This window comes from Rhinolophus hipposideros (assembly GCF_964194185.1).
Source record: "Rhinolophus hipposideros genome assembly, chromosome: 7".
Taxonomy (NCBI): domain Eukaryota; kingdom Metazoa; phylum Chordata; class Mammalia; order Chiroptera; family Rhinolophidae; genus Rhinolophus; species Rhinolophus hipposideros.
In genome coordinates this window covers 9,833,127-9,860,631 of record NC_138053.1, presented here as the reverse complement: position 1 = coordinate 9,860,631, position 27,505 = coordinate 9,833,127, and the positions used below count along the sequence as shown (strand labels likewise).

Below are 27,505 nucleotides of genomic sequence, written 5' to 3'. Positions count from 1 at the left end.
TGGCAAGGGATGGTGGGCTGTGCCCCCCTGCAACTAACAATGGGCAACTGGATCTGGAACTGAGCTGTGCCCTCCACAACTAAGATTGAAAGGACAACAACTTGACTTGGAAAAAGCCCTAGAAGTACACACTGCTCCCCAATAAAGTCCTGTTCCCTTTCCCCGATAAAAAAATATAAATAAATAAATAAGAATCATAGTTAAAATTCAGTGAGCACTTATGTGTCAGACAGCAGGCTAAGTACCTGACATGTGTTATCTCGCGAAATTCTCAAAAAAAAAACCCACAAAAAACAGTGGAGGAGGGAGAGAACGAGCACCAGTTGCGGCCCTGAGACCCACTGCAGCAAAGGCTCATACTTGTAGGTACTTCAACAGTGATTATCTCCCAGTCATGGGATTCTAGGTAATTTTTATTTTCTTTGTTAATTGTTTCAGTCTTTTTCAAATTTTCTACAAAGAGCATGTATTACTTTTTTTTAAAAAAAGATTTTATTGGGGAAGGGGAACAGGACTTTATTGAGGAACAGTGTGTACTTCCAGCATTTTTTTCCAAGTCAAGACGATGTCCTTTTAATCTTAGTTGTGGAGGGTGCCGTTCAGCTTCAGGTTGCTGTCCTTTCAGTCTTAGTTGTGGAGGGCGCAGCTCAGCTCCAGGTCCAGTTGCCGTTGCTAGTTGCAGGAGGAGCAGCCCACCATTTCTTGACGGAGTCGAACCGGCAACCTTGTGGTTGAGAGCCCAGTGGCCCATGTGGGATTCGAACTGGCAGCCTTCGGAGTCAGGAGCATGGAGCTCCAACCACCTCAAACACCGGGCCGGCGCCAAGCATGTATTACTTTTGACAAAAAGGAGAAATATTTTATTTTACCAATCAGTCCATAAAAGTCTTTACATATACATTCAGGCTTTCCACTAGGGAGGCTCTGATAGACTGCAATGGAATCCATGTCTTAGGCCTTTGCAAGGCTTGTTGACACTCCACAGAGAAACTCCAACACATAAAATGACAATCCTCATATGCACTGACGTAATAGGTGTTGCCAGCTCTGTCCCTACCCTCACCCTCTTAGCACTGCTTTTCCGTGTGGGAACTAAACCTCTCAAGATGCACTGGACCACTGCGAGGCTGCTCTCCCCGGCCACCACCTACATCCCAATTCTTGCTGGATGATTTTATGGCCTGTTCATTAGAAACAGGTCAGGGAAGGGGTACAGTCTGCTCAGGGAAGGGCTTGCAGGCTTGATCATCCCACCAGCTTCTCCAACCACACAGTGCCAAGACCCGCAGAAGCGCTCAGGTGGGGCAGACGAAGGACAGGAGGAGGTCCACTTCATTGCCCACGATGAGCCGCCCTGGGTGGATGTTGTCGGGCACGGCCAGGCTGGAGGTCATTTCCCAGGCGTCCACAAAGGCAACACGGAGGTTGGCAAAGGCAGCTCGGAGGAGCCGGTTCACCTGCAGGGTGAACCAGTCGCTGCCATATACGGACTTGTAGCCAGTGTTGGCCAGTTTGATGACCACGAGAGTGCGGGGCTCCCGGGCCAGCAGTGCAGCCACAGCTGCCCGGATCCCTGCCAGCCGTCGGGCAAAGATGGATGGAGGGAAGGTGGTGAAGTGGGCGCCCAATCCCAGCACCACCACGGTGTGGGGGCCCCCCGCCAGGCCACCCAGCTCTCGGGCTACAGAGTGCAGGGAGGCCACTGGTGTGCGGGTGGAGCGCAGAGGCCAGCTGTGGGCCCGCCAGTGTAGCACTATGTTCCGAGTGGTCTCCACGGCCATCAGGGGCCCTGTCTGATATGTGGCGTGTAGATCCATGGGCTTTAGGGCTGTGGAGAGGAACAGAGAGGAGGCCTAGGGGTTAGTATAGGACTGTATACCATCCTCTTGTACAAATGAAATTTCTGGTCCCCAAATCCCAGGGCATAAGCATTCTGTCTCTAAACCCTTACCTGCCCCACCCCCAAGTTTTCAAGGTTGCCAAGGACCTCACTATTATCCATCCAAATGCCTATTCAGTTTCCTTTTATTTCTCTAAGACATTTGACTTCTCCATGTTGAGTGACCTCTTGCAGAAACGTTTCTTTCTTGCCTTAACACTACATTATCCCATTTTTTTCTACCATTCTAGTCACTGTTTGTTCAATTGTTAGCTTCATATTTTCTTTGCATTCTGTAAATGTGGTATTCCCTAAAATCCTATCACTATCATCCACATTTCTTTACTATCTTCCCTTTGGGGAATTCATTCACTGCTACCTCCTCATTTTCTGTCTAAGCCCTGATGGCTTCCTGAGCTTGGATTCCACACTTCCAATTGTCCAGGCAATATTTTCTCTCTAATGGCCACCATGGTTTTGAATATTTTGTACATTGCCTTGATAGATGAATCTATCATTTTAGCACGCAAAATCTCTCTCTATGTCCTGAACTTCCCCTTACTGTCCCACACCAGTCAGCTCTTGCTTTGGTGACTTTCCAATGTGTTGTTGTTTTTTTCTTAGCTCTCCATGGGGAGGGCTTTAGTCATATTTAATTCCTCTCGGTGTCTCAGTCTGAACTCAGATAATTAACCAAGTCTCATTCATTATTCATTGTTAAGATTTGCTATGTGCAACTCCTTCATCCAACGTTTAGTTTAGGCTCTTAGTAACTCTTGGCTACATTGATCTAGCAATAACTTACATGTACAAATTGGCAGTGTTCTGGGTACTTTTGTATACAATGGTGAGAAAGAGACAGACATCCTTGCCCTCAGGGAGATTACTGTCTCTAGGGAGAGAGAGATTTCCTGATGCAGAAGGGAGGTTAGAAATTGTGAGGAACTGAAAGGAGGTTGGTGCTCCTGGAGCGTAATGAATGGCACGAGGTGAGGTTAAGATATAGGCAAGGTCTGGTCACGTAGTTCCTTATAGGTCATGTTAATGATTTTGATTTTTGTCTCAAGTAAATTTAAAGTGAAGCTGAATAGCATGATCCAATTTACATTTTAAAAAGCTTTTGCTTGCTCCTTTGTGAAAACCTGGGGTGAAATGGGGAGCCTGGTTTAAAGGACTTTGTGATAGGCTTGGCAATGGTCAAGGATGAGGAGAAATAGGAATAGAAGCAAGAGGGTGACATTTATGTATATATATTTTATATGTATATATATATATACACACACACACATATATAATATATATACACATATATATAATATATCCATATATACTATATATTATAATATGTAACTTTTTTCTTTTGGTAGCTAAATTTTTCCAACTTTGTTGAAGTATAATTAACAAATACAAATTGCCTATATTTAAGGTGCACAACAGGATGTTTTGAGAGGATTTACCACAATTAAACTAATTAACATATTTTCCACCTTACAGTTACCATTTTGTGTGTGTGATAAGAACACTTAAGATCGACCTTTTTACAACTTTCAAATATACAATGCAGAATTGTTAACTTCAGTCACCATGCTGTTCATTAGATCTCTAGAACTTTCTCATTCTGAATAACCGAAACAGATATATTTTTGATGTGGAGTAGACAGGATTAGATAAGTAATTGGAAGCTAGCATCAAAGAACAGGAGGTATTAGTGAGTCCCAGGTGTCTAGTTTTAGCAATTGGGAGATAATGGTATGTGTTACCTTTTGCTAATGGTGCACTGTGAGACTTGGTCCACATACCCTGATGAAGACAATTTTAAAAAGTAATTTTAAAAGTTTTTAAAACTTGTAAAAGAAGAGAGCCAGAATTGAAGATCAAAGAGATAGATTAGGGGCCGGCCCGGTGGCTCAGGCTGTTAGAGCTCCATGCTCCTAACTCCGAAGGCTGCTGGTTCGATTCCCACATGGGCCAGTGGGCTCTCAACCACAAGGTTGCCGGTTCAACTCCTTGAGTCCTGCAAGGGATGGTGGGCAGCGCCCCCTGCAACTAAGATTGAACACGGACTGCACCTTGAGCTGAGCTGGCGCTGAGCTCCCAGATGGCTCAATTGGTTGGAATGTGTCCTCTCAACCACCAGGTTGCCGATAAGACTCCCTCAAGGGATAGTGCTCTGCGCCCCCTGCAACTAGCAATGGCAACTGGACCTGGAGCTGAGCTGCGCCCTCCACAACTAAGACTGAAAGGACAACAACTTGAAGCTGAACAGCATCCTCCACAACTAGGATTCAAAGGACAACAACTTGACTTGGAAAAACATCCTGGAAGTATGCACTTTTCCTCAATAAAGTCCTGTTCCCCTTACCCAATAAAAATCTTTTTTTAAAAGAAGAGATAGATTAGAGCTGATTCTTAGCTGGGGTATTTGTGAGTAAAGACACCAGAGAAAGGAATACTTTTTCTGCTTTTGGCTGAGACCCCAAAAGACTGACCTGGGATCATTTTCCAATCCATGGAAGTTCACTGAAAAGCAGATATGTATTCTGGTGGCTTTGAAGGAGGGAAATTAGCATCCCCCAAAGGGGCAACCCTTGTGTAATATTCCCTGTACTGGGCTAGAAACAGAAGAACTTTACTATGGATGGTGGTATGTACTGTACTCAGAGGGATTATCTAGATGGTTCACAAAACTTCGAACTTTGTTTCTAAACTGTAAGCACTCTTAGATGTCTGCCACAATGAAAACCTTTCTTCAAAATAAGATAACATTGCCTTAGGTCTTACATTATACACAAAAGTATTTCGTCAAATAAAACATCCAGAAAACAATAAAATATCACAAGACACTTGAAGAGGCAAAAAAAAAAAAAAAAAGATAAATGCAGTAGAAACAATAGACAACAGAAAGAAGCCTATGGGGACTCCAGATACTGGAATTATCAGACACAAACTGTAAAGCAACTATGCTTACTATGTTCAAGGAAATAAATGTCTATTTTGAAAATCTCAGCAATGAACCAGAAACTATAAAAGAGATGTTGAAGATTTGAAAAAGAATCATCTGAAATTATGGAAGTAAAAAAAATACAGTAAGTAAAACTTAGAACCAATGGTTGGGTTTAATAGCAGGTTGGACACAACAAGAGAAAGGTAGTGAGGTGATACACAGATTGGAAAGAAAGACCCAGAATGAGTGAAGAGGGAAAAAGATGAAAAGTACAGAAGAGAGGGAAGATACAGAGAAGAGAGTGAGAAAAATAGAACACAATATAATTGGAGTCTCAGAGAAAAGGATGAAAAACAGGAAGAGGTAATATTTGAAAAGATCGTGGCTGAGAATTTCCCAGAAACAATTAAAAACATAATGAAAGGCATCGTCTACTGTTTCAAAGATCCCAACAAAGCCAAAGTAGAATTTGTTGAAAAATCCATATCTAATCACATTTGATTGAAAATACAGAAAAAATCAAATGAAAATAAGAGAAGACAAAAATTACCAATGTCAGGAATAGAACAGAGGCTATCACTAGACTCTGCAGGCATCAAAGTATAATGAGAGAGTACTACAAACAACTCTACACACACAAATTTGACATCTTAGATGAAATGGACCAATTTATCAAAAAGCACAAACTATTACAATTCACCTAGTGTGTAACAGATAATTTGAATAGCACTATAACCATTAAGACAAATGTAAGAAACTTAACCAAATGCAATGTGTGTACCTTGCTTGAATCTAGAAGAAAAAAGATAAAGCATGCAAATAGTTACCAAAGAAAGTTGACACAGACCTTAAGGCAACTAGGAATAAGAAATTCTTTTTCAGAATGATAAAAAGTCCAATTTTCCAGGAATTTGTAATAACTCTAAAAAGCTTTGCATCTAATAATATAGCATTAAATAAATAAATAAAGCAAATTTCAAAATACACGTCAAAAAATGGGAAAAAATCACAATCATTCTGGGAGATTTTTACACTTACTGGCAAATCGTTGTCTACTTACGGGCAAAGTAAGTAGACAACAATTAGTAATGATGTAAAGATTTGAACAACATGATTTAAAAAACATCCCTATTTAGACACTGAAACTATCAATTGCAGAATACCTATGTGGAACATTTACAAAATTGATGGTATACTGGTCCAAAAAGTGAGTTTTCATCAAATCTCAAAATATTTCAAAATTTAAAACTATGTCCTTTGGTCACAATGCAATTACATTAGCATCAATAGCTAAAACAGTATTAACCGAAAGATATATCATGTTCAAACATCTCAGTTGGAAGCAAATTGAACTACAGGTTCAATATAATCACAATTAAAATCACAACAGGAAATTTTTTTTTTCCAATTCCATAAGTTGCTTAAAAGGGTCGTATGGCAGCACAAAGGACCACAAAAAGGCCAAGGCTCTTTTAAAGAAGAGTAGAAATGTAGGTCCTGTCCACCAGAAATCCAAAATTATTACAACACTATAGTAATAAAGACTGGCTTGTATTCGTGCTGATACAAGCAACTAGATTCACTAAACAGAATAGAAATTCCCCCAAACAGACATAAGGACACCTGCTTTATGACGAAGGACACCTGCTTTATGACGAAGGACACCTGCTTTATGATGAAGCTGCCCTGCAGAACTCTGGGGAAAAGATGGTTTGTCAGTCAACAGTGCCAGGTCAATCAGATACCCCAATATCCAAAACTTAAACAAAAATAAAAGGTGTTCTCTCATGACTAATCAGAAAAATTCAAATGAAAACCACACAAGCCATTGCTACACATCCATAATTTTTGCCAAATATTAAAAATGATAATATCAAATGCTGGGCAAGAATGTGGAACAAGAACCACTGGTGAAAGAGTAAACTGGTAAAACCACTTTTTAAACATTGGCAGAATCCAAAAATTCTAGATACACCTACTTTCTGATCAGCAAAACCATCACCAGGTGACATCCTACAAAACCACAAGCTCATGTGGACTTGTTAAGTTACTTGTACAAGAACATTTATAGCAGCATTTTTCATGATAGTCCCATCAACAGTAGAATGTAAAAATATAGTGTGATATAATCATACAACGAAATACCATGTAGCAGTGAAAATGAATGGGCTACAATCACGAGAAAGACTATAGATGAATCTCAAATACAAAAAAAAAAAAAAAAAACCCAGACACAACAGAAATCATAGTGTATATTTTCATTTATATGAAGTTGGAATTCAGGCAAAATTCATCTAGTTTATTGTTTTTATGAATGCCTAATAAGTTGGCAAAACTATAAAGAAAAACAAGGACTTAAATATTATAACAGAATGATGATTTCTAGAATAATGGGAGAGAGAGAGAGAAAGGGAGTTATAACTCGGAGGAGACATGGTATCAGGAGGGCTTCTGGAGTGAGAGTCTTGTTCTCTTTCTTATTTGGGGTGGAAGTTATATAGATGATCATTTTATAACAATGTAAACTGTTTTATGCATTTTCTATGTTTTGTTATATTTTATAAAATTTTTGAAATTATGCACTTCCATTAATATACAAGGTCTATCAATTAAGTTCATGAACTTGCCACCTGCACTTATATAGGCAGCCCTGTACAAACAGCTCGGGAAGGTTTCCTAACTTTGGTATGTCAGTGTCTCACAGGTATGTTCACGTCGATGTGTGAAGGTGTCTTGCTGGGTGGTGTTCATTATTGTTGTTTCATGTTTTTGTGTGCTGTTGCGAAAATGTCTGAGTTTGAATTAGAGCAACAAACAAACATTAAATTTCTTGTTAAACTTGGCAAGAGTGGAAGTGAAATCAGGGACATGTTAGTACAAATTTATGGAGATAATACCATGAAGAAAACAGCAGTGTATAAATGGAGTAAATGTTTTTTTCAGGGCAGAGAAAATGTTACTGATGACGATAGGTCAGGGCAGCCAGTAAGGAGAAGAACTGATGAAAACATTGCAAAAATGTTTCAAGTTCTGTGTCAAAATCATTGGCTCACTGTGAGAAGCATAGCAGACCAGGTAAACATCGATAATGAAACAGTTAGGAAACTCTGAACTGAAAATCTTGGTGTGAGAAAAGTGTGTGCAAAAACGGTCCTGAGGAGCTCACTGATGAACAAAAGCAAAGGAGAGCTGAAGTTTGCCAAGACCTTTTGGAGAGGCAAGATGATGTTTTGGGCTGTGTTATCACTGGTGATGAAACATGGATGTACCAATACGACCCTGAAACAAAGCGTCTAAGTGCACAATGGAAGTCAGCCAATTCTCCACAACCAAAAAACTTCATTCAGTCTAAACCAAAAGTCAAAACGATGTTGCTAATCTTTACTAATATCTGAGCGATTATGCATTAGGAATTTGTACCAATAGGACAAACAGTTAACCAACTTTACTATTTGGAAGTGCTGAAAAGGCTGCGTGAAAAAGTTAGACAACCTGAACTTTTCACCAAAAATTCACGGCTCTTGCATCACTACAATGCACCAGCTCACATGGCACTGTCTGTGAGGGAGTTTTTAGTCATTAAACAAGTAACTGTATTGGAACACCCTCCCTACTCATTGATCTGGCCCCCAGTGACTTCTTTATTTACCCGAAGATACAGGAAATATCGAAAGAAAGACATTTTGATGACATTCAGGACATCAAGGTTAATACTATGACAGCTCTGATGGCCATTCCAGCAAAAGAGTTCCAAAATTGCTTTGAAGGGTGGACCAGGCGCTGGCATCAGTGCATAGCTTCCCAAGGGGAGTACTTCGAAGGTGACCATAGTGATATTCAGCAGTGAGGTATGGGGCACTTTTTGTAGGATTAGTTCGTGAACTAAATTGTCCGACCTCGTATGCTGATGGGAACGTGATGGAAATTATGCTATTGAGAGGGAGGGTGATTTAGGAGAGAGGGGAGAAATTGGCAGAGAGATGTCCTTGAATGGGCAAGAGGGGAGGAGACCTAGAGCTGAAGTAGAAGGAGCATGGAGAGTTCATTTTCAAAAACAGGTGGGAATACAGAAAATACTAGTACAGATGCTGGTAAGAGAGGAAATGTGGTGGTGGAAATCTGATTGCTTTGTTTTGTAAAGTAAATATGTAGGGTCAGCAGCTGACCGTGAGGATGAAGAAGGTTTCGGGAAAGGAGAAGCTGTGACATGGTCAACAAGGACGGTGGTTCAGTCGTCCTAGGACAGTGGCTCTCTAACTTCAGTGCCCATCAGAATCACCTGGAGACTTGTTGCAACACAGACTGAGCATCTCCCCAGCATTTCTGATTCAGTAGGTCTGGGATGGGGCCTGAGAGGTTGCGTTTCTAACAAGCTCCCAGGTGATGCTGAGGCAGCTGGCCTGGGGACCACGTCTGAGAACTGCTGGGATTACTGTGCAGCATTAGTGCATCCTAGAGGTGTGTGGTCATGCATTTCTAGTGAACAGTCAGCATGCTGGAATGAAACTGCCTCAGAAGCATCTTTCCCGACCATTTATCTATCTTCCTCTGCTTCACCACCTTCTACTTTCACCGTATTTTTTCTCACAGGACTTTTCACTATCTGTGACTTGTTTCTGAGTCTTTCCATCACCGTTTATGCACAACAAAACAGGAATATTAGTATTTTTGTTGTTGGTCACTGTTATGTTTCCAGAACATAGAATAGAGCCTGAATATCACACGTGCTCAATAAATATTTACCAATGAAAAACAAGAAAGGATGGAAGGAAGGAAGGAAGGAAGGAAAGAAGGAAGGAAGGAAGGAAGGAAGGAAGGAAGGAAGGAAGGAAGGAAGGAAGGAAAGAAGGAAAGAAAAAAGTAAGGAAGAGGAGAGGAAAAACAACTTACCATACAAGCAACTAAAAAAGGAAGGAAGAGAAAAAACAAATTATCATACAAGCAACTAAATTATCGTATTAGTTTTGACTATAAAGAGAAAAATATTTACATAATTATAAATATAAACACAGTTCACTGATATGTTTAAAATTAACATAAATATATTGGAAGGGTGGGAACAGGAAAATAGCTAGTAGCTTACCACTGTATTTTCTTTTCCTGACGACTATATTTCCCAAATTCTCTGTTTGGACCATGACTGGGTTATGGTCATTGGAACTTGAGCAGTAAAGATGTACGCCACTTCCATGCCTGGACATAAAGCACCCAAACAAGTCTCTGTTCTCTCTCCCTCTCCCTTTTCCTCTCTTTCTCGGTCTCTTTCTCCTCATCAATGGTTTGGACACAGAGGATCCAGTAGCGATCTCGCAAAATATCTAGTTGGTTCTTTGTAATATATGAGGAATTCAAAGTAACACATACATTGATTAAAATACAATTCACTCCAGGAGGGATCCGAGTTTCCATTCCCACTTGGTAGCAACATGGCATAAAACAGGTGGAGTGAAGAAATGCCAGTTGGCCCTGTGCTTGCCCACCCCTGGTGTCAGTAGGGCAAAGTGTGGAGCTAAACTTAAACTTGGACCTTCACCCCGTGGCAGCAAGGCCATGGAATTGGTGCTCCATTTTCACTGGGATGGCATCAGCAGGACCCAAAAGGGAGCTGAACATACACCTGGACCTGCATGCTACACCTACACAGGGCGAGTGCTTGCTAAAAAGAACAAAGGTAAAATAAGACCCAGAGTCTCACAACATAATACCCACAATGTCCAGTAAACAATAGATAATCATCCATCATACCAAAAATCACGATAATCACAAATTTGAATAAGAAAAGACTATTGCCGGGCCGACCCGGTGGCGCAGGCGGTTAGAGCTCCGTGCTCCTAACCCTGAAGGCTGCCGGTTCGATTCCCACATGGGCCAGTGGGCTCTCAACAAAAAAAAAAACAAAAAAAAAGTGACACTTTAAAAAAAAAAAAAAGAAGAAAAGAAAAGACTATTGCCAAGTGCCAACACCAAGGTTCTTTAGATGTAGGAATTATCTGACAAGGATTTTTAAAGCAGCAATCATAAAAAATGCTCGAGTAAGCCATTATGAACACCACACACCTATTAGTATAGCTAAAATTTAAAAGGTTGACTTTTCCAAGTGTGGGTGAGAATACAGAGCAACTGGGGAAATATATGGTGGAAACATAAAGTGCTATAGCAAGTTTGGACAAGTTTGGCAGTTTCTTAAAAAATTAAACATATACCTACCATATGATCTAGACATTCCATCTTCAGGTATTTACTCAAGAGAAATGAAAGCATGTGCCCATACAAACATTTGTGCACAAATATTCATTTAGCTTTATTTTCAATAGCTAAAAATTGGAAACAGCCCAAATGTGCATCAACAGAGGAATGGATAAACAAATAATGGTATATCCATCCATACAATGGAATACTACACAACAACAAATAGGGAACGAACTATTGCCACGTTCAGAAATGTGAACAAATCTCAGTATAATTATGCTGAGTAAAAGAAGCCACACACAGAAAAGAGTACACATTGTGTGGTTCCATTTATATGAAGTTCTAGCAAATGCAAACTAAACTAAAAAGGCAGAAAGCAGATGTGTGGGTTGCCTGGGGACAGAGAAGGGTAAAAGGGAGGGATTAGCAAGGACTACCAGGAAAGCTTTCTGAGTGGTGGATATGTTAATTGTCTTATGTGTGGACATTGTTTTCCAGATGTACATACTCGTATGTTATAACTTATCAAGCTGTCTACTTTAAATATCTGCTGTGTATGACTTGTCGGTTACACCTCGATAAACTGTTTAAAATAAAGGGGAACCTCAAATTAGGCCTAGTGTCTGAGGGTGACGATATGGTAAATTTCTAAACTTTGCAGGAAGACAGGATTGTATCTGTACCTCCCACCCGAGATTGGAGATAATATGCTGAAGTGGACTTTCCTCACACACACGGTAAGTAAGGACCACAAGTAGCCGGTTGCTAACTTGACAACTGAGTTCACAGAAATTAAGACCACTGAATAGTGGGCCAAGTCCAACAAGCATTCAGGCTAGCTTTGCTGTTCTACCTTCCCCCTCAGGTATCTTCAAGACTTGTAGTAACTTTGGAGTAGGTGCTAGATGCGTGGATATAATTTTATTTAAAATAACCACTATAGATGCTAAGTGTTTGTTTTCCTTTTCTAAATGAGAGGTTATTCACAAGTTCTGTCTGTGATCATTTTCTGTTTTCCATTAATCTTGACTTTTTAGAAAAATGGCACACATGGAAGAGTTGAGATTGGATTAATTTAACTTTGGAGGGGCTGAGGAAATGACGCTCATTCAGCAAAAGTCAGTCAGGTTTTAGGTGCTAAGAGAACCATAGCTCTATCAGCTCCTGGTCAAGACACAACAGTGAGGGAAAGAAAGGAGAGAGAGAGAAAAGAGAGGAGGAAAGGAGAGGAGAGGGGAACGGAGGGAAAAAGGAAGGAGGAAGAAATTGAGAGAGGTAGGGTACAAAAATCTGAACTTTATTTCTTTCATGTTAATTTTACTTAAGAGAGTAAATGGGGATTTTATTTAAAGACTACATTGGGAACTGTTCTTGTATTATCAGGAATTGTATTATTTGAAAGGGTTTTCCTTTAATGCTGTCACATGAGTTCATTACGTAACTTCTGGTCAACCAAACTGGAAAGGAAGCTTGGTGATGATAATTACATTCTCCCAGCTCTGATTCCTTTGCTCATTTGCCCTTGGAAAATTCCCAGCGTACTGCCCCAACTTCTGCAAGCATAGGAGTCTTGTCTCGCAAAGCCCTCCCTGTTCACCTCTTCCTTCCTGAGGCTACAGGTATCCCGCCCTCTCCCCTCAGGGCCACTCACAGGGCACTTTGTCACGCAGATACTCCCACCACTGCCGAAGTGTGGAGTCTCCCATCATGTGGACAACGTGGCCAGCCAGGCAGCCCAGGATGCTGTCAGCAGTGGAAAAGGAGCGGCTGGAGCAGGACAGCGAGTGCCACACTTCTTGGTGGTAGAAGCCAGAGGGTTTTGTAGCCGGGAGCCCAGGATGGCATGGGGGCCGTGGGGACAGGGCTACAGGAAAGGGGAAAACAGAATATAGCTAACGTTTATAAATTACAAAATGTCAGGTACTCCTCTACGCTCTTTACATATATTATGTTATTTCATTTACTCTTTGACAAAAATCCATGAAGTAGTATTCTTATCTTCATTAACAAGTGGGGACACTGAGGTCCTGAATTATTAATTAATTTACCCATCATCAAGAATAGTGACTGGCAGAGATAGCATTTTAATCCCAAAAGTCTGACTTTACAGCCTGTGTTACTAACCACTAATCTATACTGCCCTATCAGGAGGGGCTGGGGCTCAACTCCCAATCAAGGAACAAAACCCCTCCAAATCTATTACCCACCCAACCCCCAGCATGTGCCAGCCCCACTCACCCAGACTGCTGTTCCCTGGGGCTGCCATTCTGACCTGGATTGGAGAAATGCCCTGAGGGAGCACCTTGTCTGTTACTTTCCTGGAGAAACACCAAAAGCGAGCATTGAGGGAGGGTGACCAGGTGAAAGCTGGAGACTAGTATGAGAATATGATGGTTGAATTGTGATTTCTACTCTAAGTCCAAAGTTTGAGGTCGGTACAATACAATTAGCACATTTACACTGTGAAGCTATTACAATAAAGAGTCAAAAAATGATGGAAGGAAGAGAAAAATCATACCAGGAATCTGGACTTTATGCAATCAATCTACCCTTTGTTTCTTAGTCCAGGTAATAAAAGAACATCGAAGCTGGGTTGTGTAGTTCTCTTTCTCTGATAAATGGAGGTACCCAAGCATGCCAGGAAAGACAAACTTCCTGGAAGAAACACTAAGCAGAATAATTTTCTGTTACGTGAAAACTCACAAAGAGCACCATGTGGAATAACCAGGTTAATATCAACATTTGTAAATCAAGTTGCTAGTATGTACCCTTGATACGATGTGATGAAAACGTAACCTTATCTCTGTGATCTTCCTCCCCCAAGCTCATAACCCACCTCCGATTATACAAAACAAGTCAGACAAATTTCAATAGAGAGGAATATTACAATACGAGTATAATTAACCAATACCCCTCAAAGCTGTCAAGGTCATCAACAACAAGGAAAGTATGAGAAAATGTCACAGCCAAGAAGAGCCTCGGGAGACATGACAACTAAATGTAATATGGTATTCTGGATGGGATCCTGGAACAGAAAAAGGACATTAGATTAAAACTAAGGAAAGCTAAGTAAACCATGGATTTTACCTAATAATAATGTATCAGTATTGGTTCATGAATTGTAAGAGATATAACACACTACTCCAAGATGTTAATAATAGGAAAATTGTGGGGGAAAGTGGATATGGGAACTCTGCATGATCTGCTCAATGTTGTAAACCAAAACCATAAGCTCTAGTAATAAAAAAATTCCAGAATTCCACACACAGGTGTTTATCTAAGAGAAATGAAAATATTTGCCCACAAAATTGTTGTAGGCAAAAATTGTTAAAGTTAAACAAGAACTCATAGACACAGACAATAGTTTAGTGGTTACCAGAGGGTAAGGGGGGTGGGGGGAGGGAGATGAGGGTAAGGGGGATCAAATATATGGTGATGGAAGGAGAACTGACTCTGGGTGGTGAACACACAATGGGATTTATAGATAAGATGTAATACAGAATTGTACACCTGAAATTATGTAATTTTATTAACAATTGTCACCCCAATAAATTAAAAAAAAATTGTTAAAGTTGCACAGAGTTGACAGCAACTTTATTCATAATAGCCAAAATCTGGAAACCCAAATGTTCATCAAGAGGTGAAAGGATAAACAAACTGTGGTCTATCCATACAATGGAACACTTTTTATTAATAAAAAAGAAAGAAAGGAGAAAATTACTGATATGCAACAATATGGATGAATCGCAAAAAAATTTTACTGAGAAAAAGAAGTCAGATACAAGAGTACAAACTGCATGATTCCATTTTTATGCAATTCTAGAAAAGGCAAAACTAACACATACTTTCAGAAAGGAAATCAGTGTTTGCCTGGGTTGGGGGTGGGTGAGGGAATTTGACTGTGAAGGGACACAAGGGAATCCTTAGAGGTGGTGGAAATGTTCTGTATCTTGGTTGTGGTGACAGTGACACAAGTGTACACATTTATCAGAACTCAATGACCTGCACATTTGAAACAAGGACATTTCATTGTATATAAATTACACTTCAATAAACTATATTTAAAATTTTTTATCAAAACAAAAAATTCAGACAATAGGATTATGAACTGCTGAGTAGTCTGTAATTAAATAAATAGCTATTAAGAATAAGTATCTGTAGCATGAATGTATGAGTGAACTGCTGTCTCTAAAATTGATGGGCTAGAGTTCCAGTGAGGCAGGAAGTGCTGTTCGGCTATCTTTTTGAGTGTTTCCACCTTAGCTGTCTCTCCCAGTCCTCAAAGCTGAGATTGGCCGCTTACCGATGTTTCTTCCCTTGCTTCCCAAGGGAGGGGAGAGAGGGGCAGGGGCAGCATTTTCATTTACAGGAGCTTTCTCAACATTAACTCCCTTACCAGAATATATATCAACCGGCACCCATCCTGACTTCCTACTCGCCGCATTTTGGAGAAGAGGTGACACTGTAACCTAATGCTACCTCCTTCTGCAGCTTTTAGATTGCACCACTTTCTTTCATCCTCCTCCTCCTCCTTTTTTGCACCATCTTCAACTTCCCTCCAGTTCTTTTTTCCCCAGAATATAAATATAATTACATGTGCTGCACTGAATGAAACACCTCTTCCACTACCTCTTCCTGTATCTACAACTCAGTCAGTTTCCTTTCCTTCAAAGGACAACTTCTTGAAAGACTCATCTGCCCTTGTTACCTGCCTTATTTTCCACTTTTTATGCACATTTTTAAAGTTACTTTATTATGTACCCAGCATCTAGCTCTATAGGATCTTAACATTTAGCCAGGTTTGAACTAGATCTCTCTTTAGATATAAATAAATCAATCACTAAAATAAAAAATGATGTAAAGACCAAATTTTGGGGAATGTCGCGTCTTGCATGACGAGAGTTGTGTGGAGTCAGTAGGGCGGCGCAAGGTTAAGAAAAGACAGCAGCCATGAATGGAGTTGAAATGTGGAGACCAAGGGACCGGCAGCCTCAAGCTCTGCACTGTGACACCAGGTCGTGCCTGGGCAATAACTTTTATTAGTTAGGTGGGGAAGCAAAGGAGATAAAACTTGTCAATCTCAAGAGTCAATCACCCTTGCCTGCAGACAGCTGGACCTTAAGTCTCAACTTCCCCAAGGGACAAAACCTATATGCATATGAATAGATGGAGAGCCCCTCATTGAACCACTTCCCTTGCAGGTTCTGGGAAGGAATGCAGCCACAGAGGCTGAGGCTTTCTTTAGCCTGAGGAAGGTCGGGGGCTGTGCCCACCTCCTTGAACCCCATGGATTCTCTTGTTGGTCCCCATGACTGGGTTTGACTTGAGTTGTCCCCCATGTGGGGAATCTTACTCATCATTGACTGTCCAGTCATTTTTCTGGGACCAAACAGGGAAGCATAAGGTGCAAACACAAAGGTTTAGCAAAGTCCCTGAAAGGATCCATCTTACAGACTCTCCTTTCTTTGGGGGCAGATAGAAGGAAACAAAACGGTTAAGCTGTTGCCTGGAGAGATTAAACTGCTGCATGGTGACAGGGTAGTGTGCAGAAAAACTGGACCTCTAAGACATTGCTGGTGGGAATGTAAAATGGTCTGGCCACTCTAGAAAATAGTTTGGCAGTTTCTTATGAAATTAAATATCCACTAATTACACAACCCAACAATTGCACACAGACATTTATTCCAGAGAAGTGAAAACTTATGTTCACATAAACATCTACCTATGAATATTCATGGTAGCTTTAATTACAATAGTTACAAACTGGAAACAACCCGAATGTCCTTCAATGGGTGAATAGTTTAAAAAACTGATATGATGAAATATCAGGCTGCCATAAAAAAGGATGGATTATTGATGTATGCAATAACTATTTTCTATTGTAAGTACTAATTCTGTGTCAATTATGTGTGTTATAGATATAATCTCCCAGCTTATATCTTGATTTAAACTATGTTTATGGGACTTTTTGTCATGGAGAAGTTTTTAATTTATATATCACCCCCTAATGAATATTTTCTTTTATGATTTATGCCTTTTGTTATGTCTAAAATAATATTTTCATAATCCAAAATCATAAAGATATTTTCTGCTATAACCTTTTCTGAGTTTTAAGGTTGCTTTTTTGTATTCAGGTCTTTAATCCTCCTGACATTGATCTTTATGTATATACACTGAGGTTCAGATCTAGTTATATTCTTTTCTGTTTATTTCTATTCAATGCATTCCCCATTGGTTTGAATGCCTATTATGTTTAGGTAAAGTTACTTATCTTCATGGATCTAGTCTTTTCTATGATTTATTTAACTACACCTAAACAAATGCCACATTCCATGTCAAGAGACTATTTCACACACACAAAAACATTGAAATATAAAAAAAAGGGGTATGCCATGCCAATTCTAAGAAAGTGAAAGCTCTTCTAGCAATATTCATAGTGTAAAAATTAGTACTTAAGACAAAAAGCAAGAAAGTAACACAAATAATTTACCATTATCATAAAACAATCACAAAGTTGAATGCATTTAACAACAGAGCCTTGAAATAAATAAAATGAATACTTCCTGAATTACAATGAGAAACAGTCAAATCTACAAACCTACAAACACAATGTAATATATTTATGTCTGAAACTAATAGAGTAAGCAGACAAAAAAAATAGTGTAGTTATATGTGTTTGGAATAAAAAACTTAACAAGTTAAATCAAATAGGTTCAGAATTTCATTCTGAAGAAATAGAGAATACAAATTATTTTTAAGGGAATATAGAATACAAACAAAAAATTAGTCATCTGTTGGGTCACAAATAAATTCTCAACAAATTTCAAAGAATCAATACTAGAAACCATACTTCTAGTCATAATGCAAAGAAATTAAGAAAAAATACAAAGATGGCTGCCTCCCTATCCTATATCCAGAAACTAAAAATAATTCCTAAATAATTCATGGTTTAAGGAGGAAATCACTGTAGTGTTGCGGAAAAGCAGTGAAGACCGAGAGACTCAAGCAACACGCAGAGATCAGGGAGAACACAGCTTTATTACGCCCGTAGGCTCAGCGGGATTGTTCTCAAAGACTGATCACTTACTGGGGTCGGATGCTTTGTTTTATAGTGTTAGGCCTCCGGGTTGGGGGCGGAATCTGGCCGGGGTGCCCGGGAGGTCCGTCCCTAACAGCTGAGATCCCACAACACTATTTTGACAGGAAAGCTTCTAACTGCTGTGTCTGCAAGAAATTGCTCCGATAAGGTATCGGAGGAGGAGGGGGACAGAAAGCTCCTACCGGCTGTGCCCGCAGGAAAAAAAAAATCCCGTCAGTAGAAGTGATAAAACATATAATACTGAATAAAATGAAGCTCCCATATGCAAAATATGGAGAATACAGCTAAAACTGTACTCAGAGGGAAAATTTATAACCTTAACTATAAATTTTTATCCCATATAAAGAGGATTGATATATTAGTTAATTGTTCTGAATCGTGAAATTAGAAAAGGGAAATAAATCTTAAAAGAAATAGAAACAACAAATACTAAAGTTACCAACGGAAACAAATAAAATAGAATGGGGACTTAATTTTCCTGGTAATATGGCAGACCCAAGTATTCACAACAACCTTTACACTGAGAACTACTGAAAATTCTGGACAAAAAGTTTTTTAAAAAAATATTTTTAAAAATGGATTTTTAAATAATTGAAAAGCTAACAAAATAAAGAAAAATCAGATGAAAAGCTTAGTGTAGGCAGGAGTTTAAAGAAATGAATGATGCACTCCAGCCACTTTTGCCCTGAGGTCATTCACTCTGCCTTGAATAGTTCATTTCTTGTCTTTCCTGGAGAATTCCAGATCAACTGTAACCTTCCTAACTGGATAGCCGGACTAGGTTTTTGTGATATATATACTGTGTTTCCCCAAAAATAAGACCTAGCTGGACAATTAGCTCCAATGCATCTTTTGGAGCAAAAATTAATACAAGACTTGGTCTTATTTTGCTATAAGACCGAGTGTTACATAATATAATAAATATAATGTAATAATCTAATCTAGACTAATCTAATCTAATCTAAGCTAATATAATACCGGGTCTTATATTAAGTTTTGCTCCAAAAGACGCATTAGAGCTGATTGTCCGCCTAGGTCTTATTTTTGGGGAAACGGTATCTATGTGTGTAGAAAAGTCTGTCACATAACGTGCTAAAAAAGCATGTGTTGAATGAGAGTATAAATAAATGAGGGTGTAACCTGGGGAGGGCCATTGGGTCACAGGGACAATATTGAAAAGGAAGGATGTGGGGGCCCTCGCGGGGGGAAGCTGGCCGGCTGCCACGTGACCCCGGCTGGGAGAGGACAGGCAGATCCCGGAGACCCACGGGCAGGTGCAGGGGACCGGATCGCAGCCTGGGGTCGCGGAGGAGGCGGCTCCACCCTCCCTGTAATTCGCTGGGCAGACCGCTGAGTTCTCTCTGGAGGAAGAGGGAGGGAAGGGGGCTGCCTTCTTGAGCTGTTCCTCTGGGTGCGGGAAGGGAGGAGGCTGCGCAGTTTGTGCTCCATTACCGCGTGTATCCCAGCCCAGGCCCCGCTAAAGATGCCCTGCAGATAGAGCGGAAGGGTGACAAGGGACGTCGGGGAATCTTGGGCAGCGGAAGTTGGGCCCTCGCTGCCTTTCATTAATCCAGTTTACTACTTTGCTAGGTGCTGAACAAACAGCACAGTGGAACGGGATGCTGTTGTCGCTAACCTCGAACTGCTCGCACTCAGACTGTTTAGAGCTGGGAAGGACGTGACTACCTGATTCAAACCTACATTTTACGGATCAGGCAACTGAGGCTTAGAGGGCATTGGTGAAGACCTCCCCAAGGTCACACAGCTAGGTAGTGGGAGAGCTGGGACTATGGTTGAATTTCTGTGGCTACTAGTCCTGAAGCATGTGTTGGGGTGCTTCTGCTGACAAATACTGGTCTCTATAAACTGTAAACTCCAGGACGGCTTTTCGACTATTAAAGACTATTCGACTTTAATACCTCGTACACTGTAAATGCTGAATAAAGGTGTTCAATACATAAAAATAAATAAATAAATAAATAAATAAATAAATAAATAAATAAATAAATAAATGGAAGGATGTGGCTTAGGTTTGGGGCAGGTGTCCCAGATTCTGGGTTTTCTTACCATGCCAGCAGGGCCTCATCATGTGGTGTAGTCACGTTCAGGTAATGCCCACTTGAGTGCCCAACTAAAGAGTTGCAAGGCAGGGTAGGGGGTTGAGCACAGAACCAGAGGTCACCCGAATCCACATCCCTGTACTGGCAGGTAGGCCGTCTTGTTCCAGTTGACTGGGGGTCAACATTGCAAATCACTGTCTCTTCAGTTCCTGTGGGGCCCCGAAAGTAGCCCACAAAATCAACTGTGGCCCTTTTCTCTCTCCAGATTCTTCGCAGAACCCCAACTGCCTCGCTGGAGTGGATCAGGCGCACCTGTACTTGGGCCTTCCCAGACCAGAGCAGGGGGAAGGACAGCAAGTATGTGCCGTTCTCCAGATCCTCGACATCCCCAGGGACCCCAGCCTTCAAGTCAGGACCCAACAGCTGCGCCCGAAACAGATCCCCACCATGGGTCTTGGGTCTGCCCCGGTGGTCTCTGGCAATAAGGATGGCCTCTAGGTAACCTCTCAGGGCATAGCTGGTCTGGGCAGGACCCCTTAGGTGGTAGGTGGAGGACTGGGGGCTGGTGGAGGCCAAAAAGTCCCCCTCATCTTCTGGGGTCAGAGGCCAGTACAGGAGGTGGGTGAGGTTAGCCAGCTCCTGGGGGAGAGAGTCCAAGAGGGAGGGAGATTCTGTGGACTCAAAGGCAGATTGAGAGGCAGGGCGGGGTGCTGGGGGCCGAGGGACGGTGGCGTCAGGCCAAGACATCTTGAAATAGAGGATCTGTGGGTAGAGAAAGGAGAATCTATCAGTGGTTTGTGTTTCCCTCACTTTCTTCTGGGTAGGAGATGTCCACTCCCCAAAGCTAGTCCCCTCTGCCAGGAGTCCTATCCTGCCTGCGCCAGGCTGTCTGTCACTCATCAGCCTAGTGTCTCAGTCATTACCACATTCATCTTGTGTGAAGGTAAAGTTATGTCTCTGGATCTCAACTGTCTCCTTATCTCAGCCTTATTTCCTCTACTACCGCCTTCCCCACCCCCCACCTCCCCCCCTTAGCAACAACATACACAGAGATAAGTTCAAGTCTGTGTCCAACTGTCACATCTATAGCTTTCCTCACGCCTCACAAGTCTTGCTTTCCTTCCAGAACCTGGCATTCTGATTAAGTGTCCTCTTTTTTCTTCCTAGTCCCTCTCTCCCATCATCTGCACCCTAGATTTCCAGCAGAGTTGTGGGTGAGCAATCTCATGACTCAGTGCTGCAGAGGGTTAAGAAGAAGGAGGTTAGACCATTCCGAGAGAACTCCCTCTCTAACTGGACTCAGATTCAACTATAAAAAACACTGGAAAAGTGAGAAGCTATAGAAAGGCACTGACACACGAGTGAGTTTGAAAAAGGACTGAGATATGGCAGATTCTTTTCTAGGAAGAAATGGTGTTTGCTACAACAAACAGTCTCCTCCGGGGGCTTAGAGCTCTCTGGTATCATCTTCTGAGAAACACAACCTTATAAATACAGACCAGAGAAGTGTGAGGATCCAAACAGGAAGAGCAGTAGAGAGAGGCCATGTTCTGTGTAATGGAGGGTGGTAACAGATGTGAGAGGAAGCCTGTGTGCCTGGCCTATCAGATACTCGCCTACACCCACCATAGTCCCCTCTGCTCAGACAAGTGTTATTCAGACAAGTCTCAAAATCCATGGCGGCACATGGAGGGTGTGTTTGAGGCTGCAGTCTCTGATTTGATCGCTGGAGGAGAAACACTCACAGGACTGGCTCATTTCTGGGCTGGAAAGGAGCAGGAATGAATATCACAGAGTCTGGGCTCCAAGTCCAGTACTGTGTGGTTCCCTGGGATGCTTGGCCCACACAGGCCAGTGGCATCTTGGGGGAAGTACAAGCTTGGACAATTAAGTTTGCGAACTCATCGTAGAAAAAGTGCTACATACATCATTGCTGAATATCACTATGGTCACCTTCGAAGGACTCCCCTTGGGAAGCTATGCACTGACGCCAGCGCCTAGTCCACCCTTCAAAGCAATTTTGGAACTCTTTTACTGGAATGGCCATCAGAGTTTTCATCATATTACCCTTGATGTCTTGAATGTCATAAAAAATGTCTTCCTTTCAATATTTCCTGTATCTTTGGGTAAAGAAAAAAGTCATTGGGAGCCAGATCAGGTAAGTAGGGACGGTGTGCCAATACAGTTATTTGTTTACTGGCTAAAAACTCCCTCACAGACAGTGCCATGTGAGCTGGTACATTGTCATGACGCAAGAACCGTGAATTGTTGGCAAAAAGTTCAGGTTGTCTAACTTTTCCACACAGCCTTTTCAGCATTTCCAAATAGTCAACTTGGTTAACTGTTTGTCCAATTGGTACAAATTCATAATGAATAATCTCTCTGATATCAAAAAGGTTAGCAACATCGTTGCAAAAAATTTGCGCGCTTAATTGTCAGATGTTGTACACCTTGTAAGGTGCCTGATCCTTATGGAGCCTGTTCACAGGCCCTCATCCTGGGCTGGGAGAATACCAGGAGGGCCACTGAACTGGGAGATCATAGATGAGAATGGCTCCCTGTCCATCACTAACAAATGGCAAAAAAAAGTGCAGGTGAACATGACCCATGTTCCCAGAAGCAGAGACTGTTTTTCCTCCTGCCACTTGCAGCTTTGCCACCACACAAAGGGTCCTGAAGATTTGAACTGACCAGTAATAGAGGCCAAGAGTTCTGGTTACAGCAAATTCGAACAGATCGGAGAGAGAAAGACCAAGAATAACTGTGTAACATGCAAAGAATTATTACGTATGGGAGTATACATGGATGTTTGTTTTATTATTCCTGGTATGTCATATACATTATATATAATATATATATACATATATATATAAAATGTGTATGTATGTATACATATAATGTGTGTGTATATATACACACCATATATATACCATATATATATACCACATATATACATATATACCATATATATATATATATATATATATATATATATATATATATATATATATGTATTCTTTGGTATGTGCAAAGTATTTCAAGTTTTAAAAATCCTCTGCTTAATTTCTCTTTAACCAAAGAGGAATTATAAAAAGAAAAATACAATTTGTGTACATAGAAATAAAAAGAGAAAACTTCAGGAGTGACATCTTTTAGGTGGCAAAGTAGGAAGCTCTGGATCCTCTTTACCTCCAGGAACACACAGATTCAAGAATAATTCACAGACAAATTCCCTTTGTGAGAAATAATAAAACTAACTGAGAAGCTCCAACACTCTAGGCCCACTTGAAAGCAGACTTACCTAAATTGGTAGAGAGACTCAGGACACCCTCTTGCCTCAGTACACTGCCTTGGGATCAGGAAGAGAAACCTTAGCTCACAGCTTCAAACCTGCCTGACTTACTCCCCCTTTCCTATATCAGAAAAAGCTAACCTGAAGTTAGTGCAGCTGTCCACGCTCAGGCTCTGGACTCTGCCCCTGTGCACCCCAGCCCTTGACACTCCATTGGTGTTTCTCTTCTTATTACCCGAGGCAGCCGACATCTTTGGACACTGCCATGGGCATTCTCTCTCCGCCCTAACTTTATAAAAACTTCCTTTGTGGAGTCTGTGGATGCTTTCAGCTTTTGTGAATGACCAGGGGTTAATGCCACACCAGGACTGTTACCATAGCTCCTCATCTTGGCTCCACACCGTCCCTGTGCTGTGTGAAAAGCCAGTCACAGAAAGACGAATATCACATGATCGATTCCCTTTATATGAAGTATCTAAAATCGTCAAATTTATAGAACAGAATTGTGGAGTGTTGTTTGCCAGGGTCTAGGGAGAGGGGGGATGGGGAGTTACTAATTAATGGGTAGAAAGTTACAGTTAAGCAAGAGGAGTAAGTGCTACAGATCTGCTGTACAATACTGTTCCTGTAATGTCATGTTGTATATTTTAAGAAATTGTTAAGCAGGTAGATCTCCTGTTAAGTGTTTTTATCACAATAAAATAAAATTTAAAAATAAAAAGATAATTTCTTTTAATCAAAAGACACTATTAGAGAGAAAGGCAAGGACAACACTGAGCTGGAGAAGATATTTGCAACATGTACAACAAATGGAGGAGCTTGTATCCCAAATCTGTAAAGAATTTCTACAAATTAATAAGGAAAGACAGACAACTCAATTACAAATGGGTAGAAGATACTTTAATAGCATTTCACAATAGAGGACCAATGACCAATAAACATGTGAATAGGTGCTCAGCTAAACTGGTAAGAAAAGGAATGCAAATTAAAATCACATATTCAAAGAAAGGCTACAACTAAAAGACGACTATACCAATGTTACTGAGGATCTGAAGCAACTGAATCTCTCAGATCATGCTGGTGAGAGCATAAATTGCAGAAACCACTTGGAAAACTATTTGACAGTATGTACTGAAATTTAACAGATGCATGCTTTAGGACCAAGCAGGTTAGTTCGTATATCCAACAGAAAGGCATGCATACGTGCACGAAGCTATATTTAAAATAGCCCTCCCCAAAAATCCATCTACAGTAGAATGGATAAACAAATTGTCATATATTCATACACTGGAGTACTAGAATGAAATGAAAATTAACAATAATAGCCTTACACTACAACAAAATACTTCCTCAATTGCTCTCCCTTCAATCTCTGCCACATAACCATTATGATGTTTATGATTTCCATATAAGTTCTATATCAACCTAAAATGTATCCATCAAATATATATGTACATATACATACACACAAAAAATATGTGTATGTAGATGAGTCGCAGAAAAATATTGAATGAAAGTAGACAAACATAAAAGAGTTCATAGTGTATGATTTCATTTCTATAAAATGCAAAATCATGCAAAAATACACTATAATGTTTATAGTTGAAAAGAAGAGAAGGTAGTAGTGATGGAGAGGGAGGCAAAAGAGGGAGTTTCTGGGTGTACTGATAATTTTTAGTTTTTGATTGAATGATCATTATACAGGTATGAGATCTTTTATTTAGTTGAGCACTGTGATTTATATATTTTTTATGTATGTTATAATTCAACTTTTTTTAAAAGGTGGGATGTTTTGACTGCTGCACCAAGATGTCTTCTCTCTCTCTCACAATGAAAGGTTACTCTGGTAATGCAACCAACATTTTCTTTGGACCAGTTTATTAAGGAATTAGGATTTCCCTGCCAAATTCCCTCATGCTCTTAGAATAAAGACCAATTTATGGACCTATCTTGCCAGATCAACCACTTTTTAATAGAGACCAGAAATCCATGTTTTCATGTGAAATCTCCTACTATTTAATTATCCAATAACCCATTTAACTGTTTTAAACCTGAATTTAAACAGGCCAAACAAAGTCCATCTATAGCTACATTAAGCACCACAACTCCAGTTTTGACCTAAGGACAAAAACGGAAAAGCCTTTTCGTGGAGGTAACTCACCATAGCTGAGTTCCCAAAAGACACAATAAAGGTCACTCCAGCCAATTGCCCATTCTTTCCAGACAAAGATTTTTCCCCTAAAGTCCTATCTCTTTTTCTCAGAGTTTTCCCCTGACGCCCTGTCTCTTTTTCTCTGTGCTAAAAAGCAGGACTGGGCACCATAGAGGTCTACCTCTTTCTCTTACAGTTCAGCAGAAAAGGTGAGAGAGCCGAGAACAATGTGAATAGCTTCTTTTTTTCTCCACTGTAATTTCCCTGAACAATCTCTTCCAGGTTTGTGTTTCTAATCCCCTGATAGACCCCAACACCCAACCACTCACCCGCCTCCTACGGATGACATCCCACCCTGCAATTGCTGACATGGAGTCACACAGGGGCAGAGAGAAGATTGAAAGCTCCCTCAGTCCCTTCTCCCAGATTGAGGCAGTAATCAATCCATATTTGTGGCTACATAAGGAGACAACAAATAAGCCAGTGATCAGAGGGAGTGGAGGCAAGGGTAGTACTCACCCAGACCAGAAAGACCAACCCCACAGTCAGAATCTTGTACCCCTTACACTGCCGGATGGATGGACCCATAGCAGCCTAGACTCTTCTCCGAAATATCCAGTATGAACCAGGGACCCACGTGGAGCATAAAACAGTAACCGTTTATAATAGCCCCTCCCACTTATAGAGTTTGTTATCTCTGGTAATTTTCCAAGAGGGGTACATGTTCTGCCTGATACTGCAAACTATTTCGGGCCCTGTGTCTCTCAAAATCCACCATTCGAAACCCTAGCTTTCCCCTAGAATTTAGAGTTTCACTTCCTGGACTTACAAATCATTGCAGCTTCCTGTAAGCAAGTAGATTCTATTTGGGGATGCTAAGGTCACCCCTGGGTCTTTGCACTAATGACCTCTTTCACAATTATTTTAGATAATAATTCACCATACCCAAAAGTCATCAGTGAGAGAACTTACATTTTTTCATTCACATGTAAATTTTCATAAAATATATTTGGTGTTCATTGTAGATTTTGTGATTGATATACTGTGACTCCATAATGGGAGGGTTTGGGCATAAGGGAAGAGAAGGCATCTACCTGGGAGTCAGCCTGGGTTATTCCAGAGAATAATGGAGAGGTGACTGAGGTCTGCAAGAGTCAGGGCGGGATTCAGCATGTGTCAGTGCTCACTGCCCTGAAATACATAAGATGAAATAATGTAAGGTGGAGTAGAGAACTGGAATATCAAATCTAAAGAAAAAGAATACAAATATGCTAAAACAATGACCAATATTGTGATTGTTGATTGAACTTCGATGTAGTTCTGAGACCCTGAATCACCTGGAGTAAAAAAAGGGACAGTGAAAAGTGTATTGGTATTTTCCAACCTCCAGTCATGCACTAGGAATTTCACATGATTTTGTCATACACATATCCTGTCTACACTATTTTTAACTTAATGTTTTTCCTTAAAGTTACTTATTGTAAAAATTCAAAGACAAAAAGAATAGAAAAGCAATGATGCCTACAAAAGTAAAGGAGTAGGTATATATTATATTTATGAAAATTTCAACTTACAGAGAAGTGTAAGAAAATAACAACAAAATGCCCTCCACCCAGCTCTATCAAATTGTAGTTTGCTACACCTCAGATTTGTGTAAAGAAATGAAATGTGTTCACAATTGCTCTCCCTTCAATCTCTCCCAGATAACCATTATGATATTTATGATTTCCATATAAATTCTATATCATCCCTAAATTGTATTCATCAAATATGTATATATGTAATATATGTATATATACATATACACATAAAAGATGTGTGTATATGTACATGTATATGATTGTCTTTACCAGACAAACAACAACATATCTGTTTCTGCAATTTTTTTCA

The 27,505-nt window shown here is 40.5% G+C and overlaps 1 protein-coding gene across 1 annotated transcript; it reads right to left on the bottom strand.

The window, feature by feature from the left end:
* Nucleotides 1-1,295: 1,295 nt before the first annotated feature.
* Nucleotides 1,296-26,203, bottom strand: LOC308499985 (NXPE family member 3-like; the record flags this gene model as incomplete). The annotated part of the gene is made up of 5 exons (XM_081054021.1): nucleotides 1,296-1,828; nucleotides 12,664-12,876; nucleotides 13,251-13,330; nucleotides 20,179-20,933; nucleotides 26,135-26,203. The coding sequence occupies 5 exons, from the start codon at nucleotides 26,201-26,203 to the stop codon at nucleotides 1,296-1,298; spliced, it is 1,650 nt and encodes a 549-aa protein (XP_080910147.1).
* Between the last annotated feature and the right edge of the window lie 1,302 nt (nucleotides 26,204-27,505).